We start from the raw sequence: 22,592 nt of genomic DNA, 5'->3' as shown, positions 1-22,592 counted from the left end.
TAAATCCTGTGCCAGGAGCAGCACGGAGTACAGGTTAATGATTCACTTGCTATATTACATGTCAGACAGTATTTACAGGACAAGTTAATGATTTGAACACTTTTGCTGCCTATTTATAGTTAAGGTGAGCCATTGTGCTGAGAAGCTGAGACGAGAAAACTGGTGAAATCCATGGCTTCTCTAAGAAACTGACACTAGACAATACGAATGGTGCCAAGCAGAACTGAGGCAGCGGCTCCTATCCTGTAATGTGAAGCATTTTCACATTTGACAGGACAGACATTTTCTAGTCCAAGGTAAGTGTTCTTTTGCTATACCATGATTACTTTACCTCCACTTCCTCATTAACACTCTATTCCTTTTGTTTTCCTTGGTGATTGAAATAGCAGTGACAAAACTGGGTGTCATTTGGAGTGTTTTTACTGATCTCTGGTGAATCAGATTTGTTCTTCCACATTAGTTCCTTCAGCTTCCTCCTAATTTTTCATAGAAGATACTGTTTATAAACCCCAATGGAGAGGCTATGTGGAATGATGGCTGGAAGATTAAACTAGGACTATGGAGTATTATATATGACTCTGAGTCCCTTGGAGAAAGGGTGAGATCAAAATGTAATAGCTCATAGCAATACAAACAATGGTTTCTTGTAGAACTTTAAAGCCCATTACTGGAAGAATTAAATGTTATCCTCAGTCGGTGGGACAGCCAATCCCCCCATTGCTGGAAGTGTGTGATTGCTTACAATATATACCATTTCTTTTGTTCTGCTATCAATTTTGATAAAATAGCTATTATAGACTTCAATAAATATTACCTGGGGAAAAAAGAAAGCAAATGAATAAGCCTTATTTAGCTTAACTAATTTGCAGTTTGTGACACCTGGTTTCACTATGTGTCACATCTGCCAATATAACCATTGTGTTTTGGTTGCTGTTTCTTGTGGATTTGTCACACTACATTCCTCTCAGTCTCTTATTTTAGGTCTCTTTTTATGCATATATCTCATTTTTTTTCTTGTTTGTAATGTTCCTATGATCCCAGTATGTGATTTCTGGTTTTCTCTTTCCTTTCTCTTGTCCTGAAAAACGTAGGACTATAATGAGGAGTGGAGTGAATTTAACACAGCCATGCTGTCTGATGGGGAAACCAGTATTCTGTCCTTTTTAAAGTGCTCATCTAGCCATATTGGGAGAGTTAAACATATGTTGCTGAAGTTGCAAAACTTTTTTTGTTCATACACCTGTCTAGTCAGCTTGCACAAAAATGCTGCTTCATGATACAGATACATTTCATGTTAAGTTTGCCAGCTGTATTCAAATGACAGATGAGCCCAACCCAGCCAATTATTGTTCTACATGACTAATCTCAGAACTCCTTTATAGTCCTTGTTACCATAGAGATCTTCCTGTGCTTTGCCCAGCCAAGAAGTTAACATACCTTATATATTAAATAAAGTGAAGCATGGCGAGGCAAATTATTGGCTCCTTTTACAGCTACCAGCAAATATTTTGATCATTATAAACGTGTGAGCCTCACTTTGAATTTTCTGGCCAGTACTATGAAAAGCAGTATTGGGGCAAAATATCTTTGAAAGCATACATGGGTTATAGAGAGTTACTAAATCCCAAGGAAGACACTTGCAGAAGTGTTTGGAAATGTTTAAGTCGGGTTCAGCATGGGTTAGGTTTGATTTAAACCTTTTGTAGCAAGATTGAAACAAACCAGTCACACAAAGTTACGAAGAGAAGCTGCAAGGTATCATTAGGTAGGGGAGCCCTCCCCTTCTTCTTGAGGCCACATGTCAGCTTCAAGAACGCCGAGATTATATATCATATATGGAGTTCAGTATCAAGTACTGTATCTGTTTCTCTTTGATTAGACAGAGTGCTAAATAAGTTTTGTAAACCTCACTCTTATTTCAAGGGATGCTTCTTTATTTTTTCAGAAATACTCATGGAAAAGGAGAGATACATCATAACAGCAAAAAGTAACTGTAATACTTTGTAAAGATGGTATATTCTGATAACTAGGCTTTGATCAATTGTCCCATTTTCTTTGGGTGTAGGAGCTAACCCAAAAATGTAGGTGACAGACACATTTTGCAGCCTTGAGGGTTTTTTTGATGACCACATTTATTTATTATTTTATTTACAAGATTTATACCCTACATTTCTGCCCTCATCAGGACCACCAAAGCAGCTAACAAATTAAATATATATATAATAAAAACAAGTCTTAAAAACCATTAAAAACAAACAACAAAAAAGGACTTGTAGAAGGCACCTCACTTTCCCCTCTATCCCTTTCCTTACTGTTTTCTTTTTTCCTCTTCCTGCCAACCCCAACATTTTTACCTTTCTCTGCTTTTCTCTCCTTTCTACTCGCCAACTAATCTACCTTTCTATTTGCCCCCATCTTTGACTATATTGATAAGTATTTACTTTGTTTATGCACCACCTTTCTCCACACTGGGGACCAAAAGCAGCTTACATCATTCTCCTTTCCTCCATTTATCCTTACAACAACCCTATGAGGTAGAATGTGTAACTGGCCCAAGATCACCCAGTGAGCTTTCATGGTCAAGTGGTGTCCCAGATCCTAGTCTGAAACTCTAACCACTATACAACACTGATTTTCTTGGTGTGGCTGCAAACAGTAGCAAACAGCCAGTCCTCCTGGGCTGTGTGGTATCAAGTCACCTGGCACAGTGGTTGCTGCCGGGCCTGGCCTCCTCCCTCAAACACTAAAAACAGCTGTGGAAAGGGCCCTCCTCCCTCTGCCTTTTAGAGACAGAAACCAAACTTGGAGTGCTGGCAATATGGTTGTGGTTGCCTAGCAATGTCCACTGAGGGCATTAGTTTCTTACAGCTTCAAACCGAGATTGCTTTTTTACCATTAAACCCACTGCTGAATTGGGAGGTGAGAAGCAGGCAGCCATGGGTTCTCCTCCTTTTCCCCTCAGTCAATTTCATTCTATCCACCCTGAACTCTCAACTAAAATCCTCTCATGATAGCCCAAGGAGGATGGGGACTAGGAGGACCATCAACGGAAGATAGTTCTTTCGATGACTACTAACTATGGTGACTAAAGGGCACTTTCACATTCAGAGGCAGTAAACCTCTGAATACCAGAGCTAGGAAGCAGCATCAGAGAAAGGCCTCCGCCTCTGTGCCCTGTTGGCCCTCCAGAGTAACTAGTTGGCCACAGTATACTTGTATGAGACAGGATGTTGGCCTAGATGAACCACTGGAGTGATCCAGCAGGGCTCTTTTTATGTTCTTAAGACTGAGGAGGAAAAGAAATTGTAAAATGTCAGCTGCCTTGTCTGTCATGTCAGATGCCCATTTAAATGTAAAGGGGAACTGGTAATTCTTCTCTCAGTCAGGATCAGGGGTTCTGTGCTGGTCTTAACTATTTGTAGACCTTTTTAAGGACAAAAGAGATTTGACTTGAAAGATCCCTGAACAGAATATTCTGAGTTTCTTTTTGAAGACTAATTAATTGCCCCAAGCAGATGCTTTAAAGACTAGGGGGAAATCTCTGGGTAAAAGAGTGTTTAACTCCTTCCTTCCACATATCTTCCAAAACATAACCCTTTCAAAACTATAATTTGTTCTATGTGAGGGGAAGACAGGTACAAGCACCTGTCCTGAACTGCCTTTTCCCAATGTCCAACACATAGACTCTGAGATAGTGCCAGCTCCCCAAGCTAATACTGGATCTTTGTAGTTTGGCAGATTTCCCTGTGGTTAAGCTCCACCCAAAGCAAAATCCATTGACTTTCAATAAGCCAAAACCCAATTATTATTCAGTATTCATAGACTGTGCCATTTAAAAATTGCTATTGTAATCTTTATTTTTGTTTGTTCTCATAGCAAAATTCTTCCAAATTTACAGATGTTAAACTTAGGTTGTGGCCAGAACAAATTGACCATGGCTGTGATTGAATCCGTAGCATCTCCAAGTCTTCCCAGTCAGCTCAAGTCCATGAAAGAATAAAATTTTGTTAGCCTTCAGGGAGCCATTAGTATCCTATTTGTTTATGCTGCTCAAGGGACTTTTTCTATATTTCTCCTAGTCAAGGGTTTTCATAACCTAGAGAATTGTCCCCAGATAAAAAAGTAGTGCATTGGATAGTGTCCTATTGTTGCATTATAATAAGTAATTTACAACTGGATAAACCTATATGAAGAAGGTAACCAGCTTGCAAATGATTACTATACCATATCAAAATATCTGTGGATATAACCCACCTATGTTAATCTATTGTAACAAAGGCAAGAAATGTATCTTTTGGCATTTTAAAATGTTTGTTGTAGTATAAGTTGCATCTCATGAAGTGGGCTCAAGCCCTTGAAAACTTCTCCTATAATGAATGTGTTAGTCTTTAAGGTGCACAAAATATTATTTTTTGTTACAACAATACTGACTAGGGTTAGCAGGAGCCTGGAGTGGGGAGGGGTGACATGGGGGCACCATCAGCTTGATAGTCACCTCTGGGAAAAACTCAAAAGAGATGCCTCTCTTGCAATCACCAGAGATTCTATGGCAAAATCTTTGGAAGTGCCAGAAACTTATGGTTTTACTGTAGACTTTCTGGCAATTTCTAGAGATGCATGATGTCATTTCTAGGTTTTCCTTGGAAATTATGTAATGCTGTCACGTCACAGTGATTTTTTTCTTCATTTTTCTCCTTCTGGATGACAGAGTAGCAGTGAGCAGTGGGGGTTGCTGGTGAGTGGTCTCCCAACCCTAGCACTGACATAGCTGCCCTATCAGATTTGTCCTTGAAGCTCTGGCACATTGAAGCCTGTGGTAAAGCTTCTGTTGGCTCTACTAAAAGGAACAATAGTTGTTTCCTGAGGGGAAGAATTAGCTGGTGGTTACAGACAGTCCCTAGCCCCTGCCTTTTAGAATTCTACTCTGGGTGCAACCACACACCACTGGACATTTTCCTTTCATTATGCTATAGTATAGCCCAGACAAGCCTAATCTTGTCCGATCTCAGAAGCTAAACAGGGTTGATCTTGGTTAGTAATTGGATGGGAGACCTCCAACATAGATCAGGGTTGCAGAGGCAAGCAATAGCAAACTGCCTCTGTTAGTATTTGCCTTGAAAACCCCACTACGTGTTGCCATAAGTCAGCTATGACTTTATGGTATCCAATTTTAAATGATTGCTATAGTGTAGTGCAAAAGCAATGAGGGGTCAGAGACTTTGAAAAACAGAATCACATGATGCCATGATGTCACTTCTGGTTTTGGCCCCAGAAATGATGTCATAGCATTGGTGGCACTCTAGAAATTTCCCTGATCTATATAAGTTTACATGAGCATCACATGATGCTGTGACATTACTTCCAGGGTTGAAACTGAAAGTGGCATCATGGTGTTTTGCAACGCTAGCTTTTTCACTCCATTCTGTGGGAGCACAAAACCTAAGGGCAGGAGGTTGCCCTCCATAGAAAGCAACCTGGCAGCCCTAGTGCAGTAATATTCAGTGGCTCAGGAGCCACATGTGGTTCCTTGCCATGGCACTTGTGGCTCTTTTGAGCACCATTCCACAACTTGGTATCTGTCCCATGTTCCCAGAAAGTAGGCAAGACCGTTGCCCTGTAGGATTTGTGGTTGCCCCTTTAAACCACTGCAGAGACTGGAGGCCAGGTAAACAAGCAAGCCTTCTTGAACTGTGGTCCAGAGATGAATATAAAGGGCCCATCCTCTCCAGCACCCCCTTCACCTTTCTCCACAACTTCCACACTCTCATGCCAGCATCCAGGTGCCTGGTGGGTGGAAGGAAAGGTAGCCTCAGAGAAAAGAGAGTAACAGCCACCCATGAAAAGATCAAGCTGGCATCAGTGGAGTGGTAGCCTCACAGCCAGCTTGCTCTCCTTCAGGCATTTTGGCAATCTCACACTCTCTAGCCTGTGCTACTGTGCCTCATGCTGTGGAGAGAGTGAGAAGCTAGAGAGGGAAGTCCTTTCTCTCACTCAAGATACACCAGGACTGACTAAGGTTCAACTGTAGCGTGGAGAGAAAACTTTACATGCTCAGAGCTACTCTGGTAATTTAACATGTCATTGTTAGAGATTTAATATTAATAGTTATATCATTGTATATGTGTGATTGGTGGGGTGGTGCACATAGCATATAGTTGTCATATTGCTCTTTAGTTGATGGGAAATGTGATTTTGGGATTCCATGAGCTATTGAGTGAGTACCACAGTTCTTGTGCAATGATAGTAGAATATCCAATGATGTGTGACTAAATGTTCTTAGTGCCTAGACAGGGACTTATCCTACCTGTGATAACTGCTGATCAGGGAGATAAGGGAGGATTTAACTCTCCTAAAGATACCACCTGAAACAGTGGTATATGTTTCCCTCACTTTGTTGTATTATTTCCACAGAAAAAGCCTACATGAGCAGGAAGAGCAGACCATTATCATGGCCAAAGGAACATACCAAGCTAGTCTCCAGTTTCTTGTGGGCTCTTTTGTAGTCCAGGCAGTTGTTCTTCAGACTGACCTGCCACTAAAGAATGTAAACATGCCAAGTACAGTGATTCCTCAAGAGGCAAGAAATACCACCATATCTAGCAGCCCTGGAATACCCACTGTGCCCAGTAAAGAAGCAGGGAATAAAACCACACTGCAGAATGCAGATACTAGTATAGCTGCAATACGGAATGCAACCAGTTTCACTTCCATGCTGCATCCTTTTGCACAAACCACCCACTCTTCTCATATAGAAGCAAGCAGTCCAGCAGAGATCACAGCTGAAATCACAACAGATATAACAGATTTTCCTACAGAGTCCTTTATTAGTAATTCTCCACATCAATCCCCTGGTGAAGACTCAGAAGTCACAACTTCAGCTATCACACAAAAGCTGACATCTCAGCCTTTTGCAACTTCATCATTGTCCAGTAGCACAGTGTTGCATTCAGTTTCAGCCAGCCAATTACCAGGTATGTTGATGATGAGCTATCTATACATTACATGCAAGCACATGTATAACTGATGCTACTTTTGGCTGAGTAAATATTGGCTGCTTTTCAAAAATGCGCTGATATTGTGAATGAACAATAACTTTCTTTTTTATTCTTTTTCTATTGGAAATTACAATAAAGAATATAAACCAAAACTTACAGAATTAGAAAAAAAGAAAAACTATTATCAATATCAACCTGCAAATTAAAAAAAAAGATTGCACTGCCAGCATGAGGAGGGAGGGTTAAGGCGAAGGAAGGAGACATGAAAACCATGTGTGGAGGTATAAAAAGGCCACAACTTTATTGCTTGCAGCTTTAAAGAGCAATGGCACTGCATAGGGTGCAGATCCCCTGTCAGCTGACCCACCCGTCAGCCGATCATCCCTTCAGGACATCAGCTGAGGGTGGGGGGTACCATGGAACGACAGCAAGCGGGAATGCATATGGGCTTACACCTCTGTGTGGTTCCCCTGTTACCAGGGCGTGAGCATGCCTAGACAGAGCCCGTGCTAGCCTTGTCACTGCCGTGCACCACTCCCCAGATCCCATAAGGAGACCCCACTATGGGAAAACAGAACACATAGCCCATGTTAACCCCAAATGGATCTATCCCAATGCCAAACTGCCATAAAGTTGACAGTGTAAATAAACAAGTACAAGATACCCCAACCAACATGTGTGTAGAAGCACCATGAAGGAAGGGATGGGCCAGGTGGGAATGCAGACCAGCAGAGAAGCCCAAAGCAGCAAGGGGTGGCTGTACATTAAAGGCGCAGGGCCCACCTCCTCGGTCAGTCTGACTGGTTTTGTTTGGCCAGGCAGGCCCTGGCCTGGTGATAGATCTCTGCTGGGCCATGTGAGCCAAAAGGAGCCAAAAGGAGCCTGGCCTGGCTGTTGCTGCCTCCTCCTGCTGCCCTCTCCCATGGCCTCACAAACCAGCCCGCTGGTAAGTCGGCCAGCTGTAGCTTTCCAAAACTGAATGAAGCCTCCCAAACAGTAACAAATATCAGTCTAGATTGTCTTTCATCCTTTAGAAAGAAACGTAGGGTTGCCAGGTCCCTTGACTCCCCCGGCAGGAGACTGGGATCCTGGTTTAGCGCGCGTGCACTCCCGGCATGCGCAATGATGATTATGTCAAAGGGCAGCCTGGGAGCACTCCCACGCTCACCAAGGGTTTGGATTGGTCTGCTGCAGAACATGATTCAGCCCGAAACAGGCTCACTGCGGGGTGCATTTTGGGCCGTCAGCTGAGTAAGTGGGAATGGGGGGGGGGAGGCTGGGAGCAGGGAATTCCCCACCCCAGGTGGGAGAATGGCACCCCTACAGAAATATTGTTAATTTAGCCAATTTTGCAATACGCCAAACTTTTAAAATCCATTCCTTAATAGGAATATGCTGGTTTTAATCATAAGACATCTAGTTTAGATTTTGTAAAAGTCCTACAACACTACTTTAGGGGTTAGAGTACTGATATTCTAGTCATATTTGGTTTCGTTTTAAGACTTTTATCCAAAAAGTAGAGACAACTGAGCATGTCTACTACACATGTAAATGATTTGATTTCTGCTTGCATTTTCAGCATTGATGCAATTTATCATTAAACATTTTAGCTAACCGTTTCCAATGATTTTGTGAATGCTCTGACAGGATGTGAACCTTAGCACACTTTCCAGGAAGTAAGGCCTATTAACATTTATTCATTCTTCTTCTAAGCAGACTTGCTTTGGAAGTGAGATGGTTAAAAGGTAAAGGTAATGACCCTGTGCAAGCACCGAGTCATTACTGACTCATGGAGGGACGTCGCATCACGACGTTTTCTTGGCAGACTTTTTAATGGGGTGGTTTGCCATTGCCTTCCCCAGAGATCTACACTGAGAAGTGAGATGAGCTGAGATGAACTGAGATGTGCAGTCAAATACTGATGGCGTGTAAAACAAAATGACATTGGAAGCTCTCCAACAGGTTTTCCTTTGCCATTTCACGTCCTCTGTGAAAGGACATAGAAATGTCAACTAGAAGTGTCACAAAAATGTTTATTTAAATCGATATTCAATTTGATTTAGTCTTTGATAATTTTATTTTTCTTTATTTCACATGTTCATATTCTTTATTCTATTCCATATTTGTTTCCATTGTTTTAACAGTAAATACATTTTTGACTGCAACCTTATCACATAATTGGGTGAAACTTAAGCCCCTTCTGCACCGGGAACATAACTCCTCATTTTCCCTGAAGTCAAGCCGAAAGGCATGGACTTGGCTTGTATGTGGCTGTTCACACCTCTCATGTTTGGTTGGTGTGGCACCATTTTTTTTTAGTCTACACCATGCCAAAATGAGTCAGGATCATGAGTGCTTGTCATCACTGATACTGTTATTAATGGTGTCACAGCATCAGCCTTTTCTTCCTTTTTTTTGCACATGTGCTGAATTGATGCATCACTGGAGTGCTGAATCAACCTATTTCCTGAATTTTAGCCTCTCTGTCCCTTCACCTCTCCTTTTGTTGATCCTGATTTGCTGATTTTCCTGTGCTTCTCTTTTTTCTTTTAAGGAACTCCATATGTGATTGGCTGTGAGAATCGCTTAATGGCCAGTCAAACAGTGGAAACAGCAGATGAGGGGGAGGGGAGTTTGAGCATGTGCTTGAATCACTCATGCAAACAATGAAATGTTCTCTCCCAGAAACAAAGAGAAATAATATTTTTTAAAGGAATTTTAAGTGATCATCTCATTGGAGCAGCGATCCATCGCTGACAAAGCTCTGTTCCTGCCTCCTTCTCTGTTGCCCCCAAGCATCTATTTTTCCACTATGCGATAAAAAGAGAATCTAAAATTCAATATTAAAACCTTTATTTCTGATTCCCAGATATTTAGCCCCCTATACAATATTCCCACCTGTACCAAAGCAAAAAGAATAAAAAGGGAATTTCCCCTGAGTGCTTTCAAATCAGTGACTCATCAATCCTGCGGTGGACTTAAAAAAAAAAATTAAAAGAGGAAAGAGGGGGAGATGGAAAGGAGGGGAGAGGAAAGGAGGGGAGAGGGAGTAGCTGGTAGATGAGAGTAGCCAATCACAATGCAGTGGGATGGCAAGTGTTAGGGGGGAAGAGGGGAGAACACCAACAAATGGAATAAAGAGTATGCACAGGGAAACAGCTGACCACAAAGCAGATTTTTTAAAAAGGTTGGGGTTTAAGCATTCCCAGGAAAGCAACAGAAAAAAACTCATAGTGGCCGGAGCGACTACTCATGGCAGCAAATTGGGTGCAGATGGCTACGAAAAAAATGCTGCAGTATGAGAACTGGCAAACTTGGCCCATGCTGAAGGGGTTTTAGAGATTTACCCAAAGTATTTTCTTTGCCACAGTGTGTACCAATAGGAGAAAGATTGTTTTATAGACAGTTCAAATTCTTCCTTTCTCCAACTAAATATAAGGAGATGTAATGACATTGGTGTGTGAGGGCCAAAACAGAAGATCACATATCTCTGTCCATCTGTAAGAGGTAAAGTGTATATGCACACAGATTCCATTTGTATTGGGGCTTTGCAGAAAGGGGAGAAAATCGCTCAGATTTTAAAGGATAATTTTTTCTCTAAAACACTAGAGTGCCAAATCAGATGAGGTACTGCAAGTACTCATATGTTTCTCCAAGAGGGCAAATAGTGCTCCCCAGGGTCATTTTAGATCAGGAAAACGGAACAGGGAAAATAGAGCTGCTAATGCTAACTAGCCTGGAGAAAACTATCCTGTCCTTTTAATAGAGACTTAACTAGATGCTATTCACCTCTATGCTATGAAAAGCATCATTTCCATTCCTGCTCATTTCCACATATTAAGCCTCCATTAATGGTGCAGAACATTTTTCTCCATGCCAGTTGACAATGCTAGGAAGAGAAGCTTAACCCAAACGAAATCTGGCCCCTGCACCTTTGATAACTGGAACCAGAATTCTCAGCTTTTCATCCTCTTTTGAACACAGCATACCTCAACACATGGTATAGGGAACTGTGTTGTTAAGGTCACCACTAGAGATGGGCACGAACCGCATTATGAACTTCAAAAACCCATGAAAATGGCAATTGCGCGATCGCGATCCAGCAGTTTGTTATCAGCCACGGCCAACGAACCAGCGGTCGGTAAAAGCCTGGTTCGGTGCGTTGGGCCGCGGTTCGGGAAGGCAGACAGGCGCCAGCAATCAATTCCCCTGGCAACGGAGCTGGGGGAATGCCTGAACTCTGTCGGCGCTCCTTCTGTCGCCCTGGAAACCCAAATGGAAGCCCAGCTTACCTTTGATCGGCAGGTCTTCCTTCCAACCATGGAGCTGCAAAGCAGCTACAAGTTGGGAGAAGACACCCAGGGGAGGGAGGGGGAAGGGGGTGTCCTGTAGCCACGGGCACTCCAATCTCATCCCTGCAAACCCTGATAGGCAGCTCTGACAGCCAAACACCGACCTCCTGCGTTGCTCAATAGGACCTGTGCTGGTTTAAATCCCATTATAGTCATGAGTAGAGATGGGCATGAACTGCATTACGAGCATAAAAAACCCACGAAAATGGCGATCGCGCGATCGTGACCCGGCGGATCATGATCGTCCATGGCCAATGATCCAGTGGTCGGGAAAGGCCTGGATTGTGGTGTTCGGGTGTGGTTTGGGAATCTAGACACTCAGGCGCCAGCAATCTATTCCCCTGGCAATGGAGCCAGGGGAAAGCCTGAGCTCTGTCTGCCCTCCTTCTGTCGCCCTGGAAACCCAAATGGAAGCCCAGCTTTCCTTGATCAGCAGGGCTTCCTTCCAACCACGGAGCTGCAAAGCCATTACAAGTTGAGAGAAAACACCCAGGGGAAGGAGGGGGAAGGGGGTGTTCTGTAGCCAGGGGCACTCCAATCCCCTCCCTGCAAACCCTGATAGGCAGCTCTGATGACCAAACACAGACCTCCTGTGTTGCTGAATGGGACCCATGCTTATAAATAGCCATGGGCTCCCAGGCTGGGTTTCACTTTCTGCTAGCAGTGGAGAGGGACAGAGCTCTTGCTTGCCACTTGCTAGGCTTTGGGGAGAGAGACTGAGAGAGTACAATTGAGCTTGGCTTTGGGGGATAGGGATCTATCTCCTCTGGTTCCAGGGCTGCTGCCTGGCTCTGGGGCCAAGCTCAGTGGGCACCTCGGTTGAGGGCTCACATCAGTGCCTGATCTGTTCAGGTCTGTGGGAGTGGTGGGCTAGGGCTCTAGTCCCTCCCTTCCTCTAGTGGCAGGGCTGCTGCCAGGCCCTGGGGCCAAGCTCGGTGGGCACCTCGGCTGAGGGTTCACAGTGTCATCTCCGTTCTTATTCTCAATTGTTGTTTGCTGGCATGATGAAGCTTCGGGTGGGGGACAAGAGTGGTCGTGGGCAATGTTCCCTCTAAGCTGTGCCATGTTGTGAGCCAAAAATCTACTTCATGAGCTGAAACAGTAACTTGGATTAAAGTTGTGAGCACGCCTTTTTTTAAAAAAATGTATTTCAGTATACAAACAAACAAACAAACTACAAACTAATTTGTATTGCCTCTCACTTAAAAACAACACTCATTCATACATGGTTGTGTATTGTGTTCTCTCCCTCTTGCACCCAGTAATATTGTAGGTGACTAAGTTCAGTGGTGTAAATGCTGCAGAGGTTCAGGCCACTGTCCTGTAGTTAGAGTGCACAGACCTTTGCCCACCCCAACAATTCTTTTCACAAACACTCTTGTTTCACCTGTGGTTACAATTCCAAATCACAACTTTGTAAGGTTGACATTCAAAGATACCATAGCTGATATATTCAAATATGTGTGTTTGTGAGAGAGCAAGAGATTCAATGCAGCTGAATGAAACAGCTGAAGCCTATTCATACACTGCCACAATTTTGCTAAAGAGAAGCACTGCATGACATAGTGACATGGCTGAAGATGATGGAACAATAATTAAAGGACTGAAATTGTCAATAATAACCACATTGGAAGCAAGCCATGTTGGTATGGAAGTTGTCATGACTTGGAATATTTCATGCTGTAGGTGGTGGTGAGCCTGATCTCATCAGATCTCAGAAGCTAAGCAAGGTCAGCCTTGGTTATTAATTGGATGGAAGACCTCCAGTGAAGACCAGAGTTGCAGAGACAGGCAATGGCAAAACCATCTCTGTTAGTCTTTTGCCATGAAAACCCCACCAGGGGTTGCCATAAGTCAACTCTGACTTGAGGGCACTCTCCACCTCTCCACCACCAGCACCAGGTTTTGTCTATAAGACATGCTTCTCTAAGCTGATAAGCTTGACATCTGAACCACCAACAGGCTGCTGTTTCCATTGGTGGAAGGAGAAAACTAAATTTAAAATTGAATGTTGGTCTGATTTATCAAGGACAGTCATATATTCCTGACAACTGCAAGTTGCGCAAGGAAAACCCTTCAGTAAAATGCCCAGCATCTCCTTGGCTTAGGTTCTTTTGTATTTCAGCCCTGATAGCTACCCTCACAGATACCATTAAATTTCCATTGTTTTAAATGGTATAATTTGCTTTTTAACTACAAATAGAAAGAAATGAAAATAATTGTAATAACATGTAACACTTAAATGTAATAACATTTACACCTAACATGTAAAATGTCTTTGCGGGGGTGGTAACAGACTTACATTGACATAGCTTTGTCTCACTGCCCCTGCCTCCTCCAGCTCCCGGCACAGGAATGGAGAGGCTGCCTGGTGGGCTCCGCGAAGAGGCCACGTGGGTGCCCCGCCCCCGCAGCCTCCTCCAGTTCCCAGCGTCGGGATGGAAGGACCCCACGGCAGGCGTGGCGAAGAGGCCGTGCAAGCGCCCGCTTGCCGTCGCCTCCCCCACTAGTTGCCAGCACCGGGACTGAGAGGCTGTTTGGCAGGCAAGCAAAGAGGCCACATGGGCACCCGCCTGCCGCCGCCTCTTCCAGCTCCTAGTGCTGAGATGGAGGGACCTCCCCAACGGGCGCAGCAAAGAGGCCAAGCGAGTGTCTGCTCGCCGCCTCCTACTCAAGCTCCCGGCACCGGGATGGAGAGGCTGCTTGGCGGGCTGGCAAAGAGGCCATGTGGGCACCCGCCTGCAGCCGCCGCCTCCTCCAGCTCCCTGTGCTGGGATGGAGAGATCCTACAGTGGGTGCAGCGGAGAAGCTGCACGGGTGGTCGCCCATTGCTGCCTCCTCTAGCTCCTGGCACCGGGACAGAGGGACCCCATGGCGGATGCGGCAAAGAGGCTGTGTGAGAGCCTAATCACCCCCGCCTCCTCCTCCTCCAGCTCTCGGCGCTGGGATTGAAGGACAGCACAGTGGACTTGGAGGGGAGGTCATTTGGCTGCCCGCCCACCATCACCTCCTTCTCTGGCTTCCAGCACGAGGACTGAGAGGCCAGAAAGGGAATTCCTCAGTGCCAGGGCCAGAGTCACACCAAGCTCCCGGGACGGCGGGGCCCAGGGCAACCCTGCGTGCGCTGGGCTTCTTCTTCTCTGTGCTAAGTTATAAAAATTCATGCGCCATAGCGCACCAGCGCAGGTTAACGGGAACGGTGGTCGTGGGGGAAAGTGCAAAGACTGTCCCGGTTGCAGCATGGGAAGCAGTGCTGTGCAGGACTCTGGAGCAGCAGAGTCCTGCTCCCCCAAAACCACCAGTTGCGGCTGTGGAGGAGGCTGAAGAGTTCTTGCCGGCGGCAGAAGAGGAACTCCTGAAAATTTTTGTGGAGGAGGAGGCTGAGGGATCCTTGGAGGAATGGTTGGGGTTCAAGAAAACATCCAGCCCATCCCCATCCCAAACTACCAATGGTGTTGTCCCTGCCTGCAGTCCACCCACCACTCCGTCTTCCATTGCCAACTCCATGGCACATTCAGCAGCAATCCTTCGTCCTCCTTCCCCTGGAACCGTTAGTGGGCCACGGTTCAACTTCAATGTTTGGAGGCACTTTTGGTTCCTTCCTACTGAACCCCGTGTGGTGCAGTGCTGTGTGTGTGAGGGCCTGGTGCGCAGGGGTAATGATCGAAGCCCCTGTCATCGACAGCCCTGACTCGGCACCTGAAGAGGCACCACCACTCCTTCAAGGTAGATGTGGGATCCCTCCGTCCCGGTCCTGCTGTGCAATGCAGCCAAGAAGCCTCGGGCTCAGCCCTCCTCTAACACACAATTACATGGTCCCTCTTTTCACCTCCCCCTCTGAGGAACACTCAGTCCCCTCCCAATGACCTCTCCGGTCCTGTTCTATTCTATCCTTTCTGCAAAGGTAGTTGATGCTAGCTGCTGCCGCAGAGTTCCTCAGTGAGATCCTTGGAGGAGGCCTTGCGGCTGTTAGGATCTTCCAACTTCACAGACCCTCTTTCAACCTGTCCCTCTCTGGAGCACTCCGACCCCTCCAAACGACATCTCCTCTTCCTCCCATACTTTCTGGCAAGGCAGGAAGGTGGGTGCTGTCGGCTGCTGCCGCACTGTTCGTCAGTGGGACCCTCGGGTGAGGACCCTCGCTTGCTGAGGGATCAGGCCCCCGTCCGAATGACATGTCCTCTCCCACCCACACCGGGAATACCAGCATGCTCCTCTTTGGCCTGGTGGGCGGGCACATGGGAGGTGCCACCGGTGAGTGGCCAGGCCCCCTGCCCCCTAAAGGGGAGGTGGCTTGTTGCTGTGTCCCTGTGGCTGCCAGTCCCAGCGGCCGCCGTCATCACCTTCCGGCCTGCGCCGGGAATACCAGTGTGCTCCACTTTGGACTGGCAGTTGCAGGGGGATCTTCCCCCTTACCCCCCACATGACAGGTCCTCTCCCTCCCATCCTTTCTGGCAAGGCAGGAAGGTGGGTACTGTCGGCTGCCGCCACAGAGTAGCTCAGTGGGAGCTTCGGAGAAGGCCTCGCAGCTGTTGGTGGATCTTCCCACTTCTCCTCCAAATGACATCTCCTCTCCCTCCCGTCCTTTCCGGCAAGGTAGGAAGGTGGGAGCCGTTGGCTGCTGCCGCACTGTTCATCAGTGGGACCCTCGGGTGAGGACCCTCACTTGCTGGGGGATCAAGCCCCCGTCCGAATGACATGTCCTCTCCCACCCACACTGGGAATACCAGCACGCTCCTCTTTGGCCTGGCGGGCAGGCACATGGTGGGTGCCGCCGGCAAGCAGCCAGACCCCCCGCCCCCTAAAGGGGAGGTGGCTTGTTGTTGTCCTGTGGCCGCCAGGCCTGGCAGCTACTGTCAACACCCACCTTCTGTACACGTCAACTGGTGGCTTTGTGTCAAGTGGGAGTTTCCTGGGGACCTTGGATTGGAGAGGGTATAACTCCAAGATCCCTTTTGCAATCTTGTCCAAATTTGGGTGATGGCTGTAGAGGAGAGTCTGCAAAAGACTCCCCGGGAATATGGGCTTTGTAAGTGCCACAGGGGGGCCGTTCCGCACCCAACGAACCGCAAACCGTGAACCAGTTCGGTAACGGGAAATGTTCGTTGCAGTTTGCAAACTCGGGATCGTCATTGGCACCAAACCGCGAACCGCTGGTTCATTAAAAATTTTTTGTTTGCGCCCATGTCTAGTCACCACCAGCTTCTAATTTCATATATTGCTGCACAAGAGTCTTGCTTGTGCATTTTGTGTTTCCTGCACTCTCCTCATCCCCTTGAATCAAGTCATGCTGAGTGGATAGTGGCACTACTCCTTGGCAGTAGCAGTAGGTTATTAGATGCTCCTGTATTTATTTAACAACAACAATAAAACATGCTAGAGATCTTCCAGTATCTCATCTGGTTTGATGTTGAGAGTACAGGAAATCAAACATGTTCATTTAAAAAAAGAAATTATCTGGTTCAACAAAATTTATTAGCATTTCACTGGGCCTGTAAGACGGAGCTGTTCCGCCAGGCATATGGTTGATGCCGGGCGGTGCCCCCTAGCCAGGGGAGCACAGTATATGCCCTCCCTACTAGTGACACCTCCATCTCTCATACATCCCTGGCAAAATACTCTGGAGATGGCTAAATAGGGGGTCGTCTGGATTATGTACCACTGTGTTCACATACATACATACACATATATACATGTGTGTGTATGTGTGTGAATATGTTTACATGTATTTTAATCTATGTATTAGGATGTTTTATGATTTTAAATTGTACATATGATGAAATATGTTTTTAAACTTGGTTGTGATCCTCCCTGAGCCTGGGGATGGTGGAATATAAATTAAATATAATAAAAATAATATATTTGGCAGAGACTCCCTAGACTGAAAGACTAATCAATCACGTTTGAATGTCTATGTGTACATTGAACTTTTATGGTTTATAAGAACTCTAAATTATTTCATTGCAGGGGCAGGAATTCGTATGAAGAACTCAGAATTCATCCTAACTGTTGGTTTTGCCCTCATTCTCACACTGACAATTCTAGGGCTTGTTGTTTACATTCTTAATAAATACAGGATACGGAGAGCTCAGTATTCGCACCACCAACTCTATGACTCCTCTGTCGATACAGGTATTTTTTTTAAATCAAATGTTTCAAAAACTATATTTTACTACTGCCATGCACTTTTTATTGTTCTATTCCCAATTATACCCGAGTTTACTTGGAATTAATTCCAATGATTTATGTCCAAGTAAATATGCTTAAAATCACCACTTAATTGCATTTTTTCATGGGGTCTCTTGAAAAAGAAATATTGCTTATCTTGTTTACATGGAAAAATCTAGCAGCTCAGGTTTTGCTAAACATTTTTTTAATAAACTTGCAGAGGGGCTGTGATCTTAGTGTGCCTTGTTTAATGTGGTGAGCTTGTAAAAAATGAATTATGTGGATTTAAAGACCATCAAATGTATTGTCATGAATTTTTGTAGACTACATCTTACTTCATCAGATGTGTCTTGTAGATTCCAGTCATTTTCCTCTAAAAAAAGCAAATTTCAGAACTGCAAATGCCAGGAAGCAGGTCTTACATCATTCTGCTGGTAGTTATATAGTTAGAACCTCTTAAGACTGGCAGTTTATTTTGAAATTGGCAACTGACAGTCTCACAAGAAGGAAGCACAGACTACACTGGACCAGCAGCTGCTTGGTTTTAACCTCCTAATATTGACCATCATAAAACATTATAAAAAACATTAAAAACCTCCGAATATTGTGCATCCATCAAACTCTAGCTTGCTGTGACGTCCAAATGCAGGTACTGGGTAAACAAGTGTTTCCTCCTGGTAAACAAAGATTCTAAGGGTCAAACCACATGAGACAAAATACACTTAAATTATACTCAAATTACAAAATACACTCGAATTACCCATGTAATTCGAGTGTATTTTGTCTCGTGTGAGACCCTAAGAGCCCAGCTAGACATGATGGTGGCTACAAGTTCATCTCCATAGCTGCTGATGTTTCATGGTATTCGTAGTTTTTTAACACACAGCCAGATGTGCAGGCTCAACTGGCAGTGTGGCCTCACTTTCTCACTCTAGCATGCTGCGGGCGGGGGGGAGATTACCCCACAGTACCAGAAGGAGGGGGAGGGGGAGGTGGTGGTGGTGGCAGAGCCACATGGCCTCGCACCCCCAGATGTGTGGCCACTGCCGTACCACCACCCATATTGCAGGGGGAGTGGGGAACTGAGCAAGCAGCTGGCAGAGGTGGCAATGGCCAGGTGGAGGACTGTGGGACAATTCTGCCGCTCCCTCACCGCCCTACCCAGCACACCAGGGCAAGACTATGTCATCTGGTGAGCCAGCCAGCTAGTCTGCGCACCCAGCTGTGTTTAAAAAAACTACAAATTCCATGAAACATGGTGTCAGCGGCCATGGGGATGAACCCATCATCATTGTCACATCTAGCTTGGTTCTAAATCAACTATGATTTAGAATTTCAATTTTTCAGGAGGGAACTAACTCCAATTTGATCAGGGCGGTTTCTACACAAGGAGAGGAATGTGTTGTTTCCCTGTTGCTGTTGCATAGGCAATGGGGCTTCTGCATGGCAGGTTTCCACATAGTTTCCCTGTCCCAGACCCCTGGAAGCAGCCCCCTCTCATCCCACCAAAGCTTTTTCAGTTTTTAAAAACAAAATAAGCAATTAAATATTGTTATATTGATATAATATAATAACAGTATAACAGATTCTCTGAATTCCAAGCTTTCATTTAAAAATCAAGCGTCTCACCTGTTTCTTTGCAGATGCTAGTGATTTACTTTTTTAAAAAGCAAGGAATTCAGAGAACTTTTCACATGTTGTTATAACATTATATGGATATTCAGTTGCTAATTTTTTTAAAAAAAACTCACAGGAGCGGGGGGAAGAAATGGCCACTGTGGGGAAATTGCTGTGTGTGCAGAACTGGGAAAATCTGAACTTTTCAGCTCACATGACCAATCTAGGTTTTGCTGAGATCTTTCTGAAAATGTCAGAGAAAAGCAGGCTTGTGAAAGATTAGAGAAAAGTTGGGAAACTCCCAAAAATCACACAAATGTACTACAATGCTGTGGGAAAACCGGGAAATACCACTTCCCAACATGCCAAATTATGGAAATGGTCAAAGGCTCTGCATTCAGATGGCATGGCAAAATGGAGTTTGATTCAAGGCTTCTGAAATAAGGAAGATTTCCATTACAGTCTGAGCAAAAGGGAATGGAGGAAGGAACCATGCAAGTTCTAACAGCTTAGTTGGTGCATAACACTGATAGAGATCTGATGTGGCATCTAAAAACAGGCATCATTTTATTGCTTAGTACAATTCTGTTTACCAGATGCCCTTCATAATGTTCCATTCTTACATTCAGGTTTGTCTATTGCAGATCTGGGACAAAGAGGAAAGTGAGACACATTAATGCTGACATGTGCTTAATGTAGACTTGTGAGCCTCCATGTGGGGCCTGAAGAACCCCTGGTATTACAACTTATCTCTAGACCAGAGATCAGTTCCCCTGAAGAAAATGGCTGCTTTGGAGACTGGACTCTATAACATTATATCCCACTGAGGTCCTTCCCCAAACCCTGCCCTCTCCATGCTCCACACCCAAATCTCCAGAAATTTCCCAACCCAGACCTGGCAACACTAGCCTAGTGTACAAGTGCCTCCCTAACCACATAGTAACATAAGAGGCCCCTAACATAAGGAGGGAACTGAAAAGCACCCATGTACACATGGAAGACTGTATTGGTATTCTAAGTACAGGGCAAAATATTTCTCTGCATAGTGACACATTTTATTATACTTGTGGCTGGACTTCCTGTACATCCATCTTGAACACTGGGAGTTTCCTATAGATAAAGTGAAACAATACAGTCTTACGCCTGAATTTACCATCTTTCCTCAATAATGCTTAATTTTTTTTCAATTTTTTTACAGTGGATAGATATGCTACCCCAGATGATACACTTGTAATATCAGGAGGTTTATATGATGCATCATATAACTCTAACACCACAATGTATGAAGATGAAGCACTTCAAACGGATCATTTATCATTTAGTGCTCAACCTGGACAATTCAGATTGGAATTTTTTGGTGAAAAAGAAAATGGCATTTCTTTGACTGCTGAAACACTTAAGGTGCCACCAGGAAGCTTATAATGGTTGTACAGAGATATTTTAAAGCGACTAAACTGAGCATTGCAACTATTTTATTTATTAAGAAACTAATCCAGCTTGATTAAAATGAGAAAGTAGAATTAAGGAAATAAAATTATTAAAGAAAAAAAGCTACTCAAACATATCCAACAGGTAATAAAAATTCTCCGCTACTTGATGGTATAAAGTTTTGAAGCTGTCTTTTGGGCAGTCTTGTGTTTAGTCAAATACCTTCAACCTGTTCCAGTTCATTCTTTAATGAAACTACATTTTTACTAACCTAAAAATCATCAAATTGTTTTTTTCTGTTCAGCTGTTAAGTACAGCTCAGTGTATGGAGAAGACTGACATATGACTCAATGGAGCTCTCTTTCCTCCCTTCCCCTTCCTTTGAGCAGAACTGTGCAATTCTCATATAAATGCACCTAGCTATCCTTCTCCTCCCCAGATACACTGGATATAGCAGGGAGGCAAAAGGGATTTAGCAAGTCCTGATCTGCTACCACAGATACAGCTCCATCAGAATGAGGGTGGATCATGTTGTAAGTTCAGAGGGGAATAACATTTTGAATTTAAGCCTAGCATTAAAAAATCTGAGTCTTTCCAATAGAATAAGAACATGCTACTTTAAAAATAAAAACTATTATAACAGAATACAACAAAGGCAGAATTGAATTCAAGTAAACTTGACAGTTACAGCAGCAATGGCTTTTATATTTATGTGAAGAGTTTTCCAGCTTCCTTTATTTTTTTTCTTCTGTCCACCTTGGAGACTGCAGCCCATTCAGCATCTCTTGTTTTTCTCATAGCTGCAAATTTTACAGAAGATGTAGGAGTTGTCCAAGAGGTTGGAGTGTGGACCTTCAAAATTTTTAAAATATCAATTAATTTTGATAAGCAGCACTTTGTGTCATTTATTGTTTTTAAGTCATACTAAAAAATATACCTTTTTTGGCATTGTGACACTTAAGCGAGAATCTTGTGGATAATCTTTATGCATTTTTTTAAACATTTCGTGCTCTGATGTGATAGTCTTGAAAAAAAAAGTTTTAAAGTAAATAGTAGTATTTATAGAGTTCTTCTATGATTTCTTTTAATAACTTGACATCACATTTATTTATTTAATTACTTCCAACAAGCAGATTAATGGATCCAGAGACTGTTTTCCACCAGTGAAAGTAACTTCTGCCAGCATAAGGGGGGGGGGGGGACGATGTTCACGAATTCCCCTTCCGTCTGCACACTCCAATTCCTACCCACCCTGACTGATCTCAATGATCTCCTATTCTCTAAGAGCAATATTTTGGGAAACCCAGTGGATCAGCAAAAATTGCCCTACCGGCAGTGTGACACCTTTGGATCCAGACCACTGAAAATAGGACTTGATGAACACTCATGTGTTATGGAGCAGTTGATGCAGCTTTTCTGTATTGTTAAGTTTTACAATTGTTGTACATTAGTTTTACTGATATTTTGAAAGATGCTCTGAGTTTAAGAAAGATAGGATATAAATTTTTAAACTAAATAGTAACAATGAACAGCCAAATGTTATTTAATTATGAAACAAATAAATATATTCAGCTGTATGTTTTCTAATGGTCAGAAACGATCTGCTAATGCTTTATCAACGGAAATTAATGATATATGGTCTTTTGATAGTTGGAAATCTGTTCTGTATTTTGGAATGCAACATCCATCAGAGCTGGGAGGTGACAGATTTCAGCTACTGGAAGGGACAGAGAAATCATTTGAATTTGGAAGATGTTTCAGATAGGGAGAGGAAAAAACCAACAGAGGAGATGTCTTCACTGGAATTACCAGCCTTGGGTCTCACTTTGGTATTGGAAGAAAGGCAATCTATAAATATAAACACGAAAGTGGGATCCAAGGCTGTTAATTCCAGTTAAGATCTCTCCTCTGCTGACTTTTTCGGCAGCCACTGCAGCCAGGAAGGGGAAAGGGATGCTGTACAAGATGGTCCATGGGCATCTGATACAGTGTTAACTGCTATGATTTTAGGTATCTACTTGCTTCCTATAAG

The 22,592-nt window shown here is 44.1% G+C and overlaps 1 protein-coding gene across 2 annotated transcripts; it reads left to right on the top strand.

The window, feature by feature from the left end:
- Nucleotides 1-146: 146 nt before the first annotated feature.
- Nucleotides 147-22,367, top strand: LOC129331475 (uncharacterized). 2 transcript variants are annotated; one of them, XR_008597135.1, is made up of 5 exons: nt 147-296; nt 6,412-6,971; nt 17,315-17,479; nt 20,331-20,704; nt 21,694-22,367. XR_008597135.1 is itself a non-coding variant. In XM_054982044.1 (4 exons), exons 2-4 carry the CDS (start codon nt 6,449-6,451, stop codon nt 20,552-20,554), a joined length of 912 nt encoding a protein of 303 aa, XP_054838019.1. In that variant the 5' UTR covers nt 147-296; nt 6,412-6,448; the 3' UTR covers nt 20,555-22,367. The 2 variants fall into 2 exon arrangements, 1 of the variants encoding a protein (XP_054838019.1); XM_054982044.1 differs by having other exon boundaries at nt 20,331-22,367.
- Nucleotides 22,368-22,592: the final 225 nt, after the last annotated feature.

Source organism: Eublepharis macularius, chromosome 5 (assembly GCF_028583425.1).
Source record: "Eublepharis macularius isolate TG4126 chromosome 5, MPM_Emac_v1.0, whole genome shotgun sequence".
Taxonomy (NCBI): domain Eukaryota; kingdom Metazoa; phylum Chordata; class Lepidosauria; order Squamata; family Eublepharidae; genus Eublepharis; species Eublepharis macularius.
The sequence above is the reverse complement of the archived record's forward strand: the minus strand, read 5'-3'. Positions and strand labels throughout refer to the sequence as shown.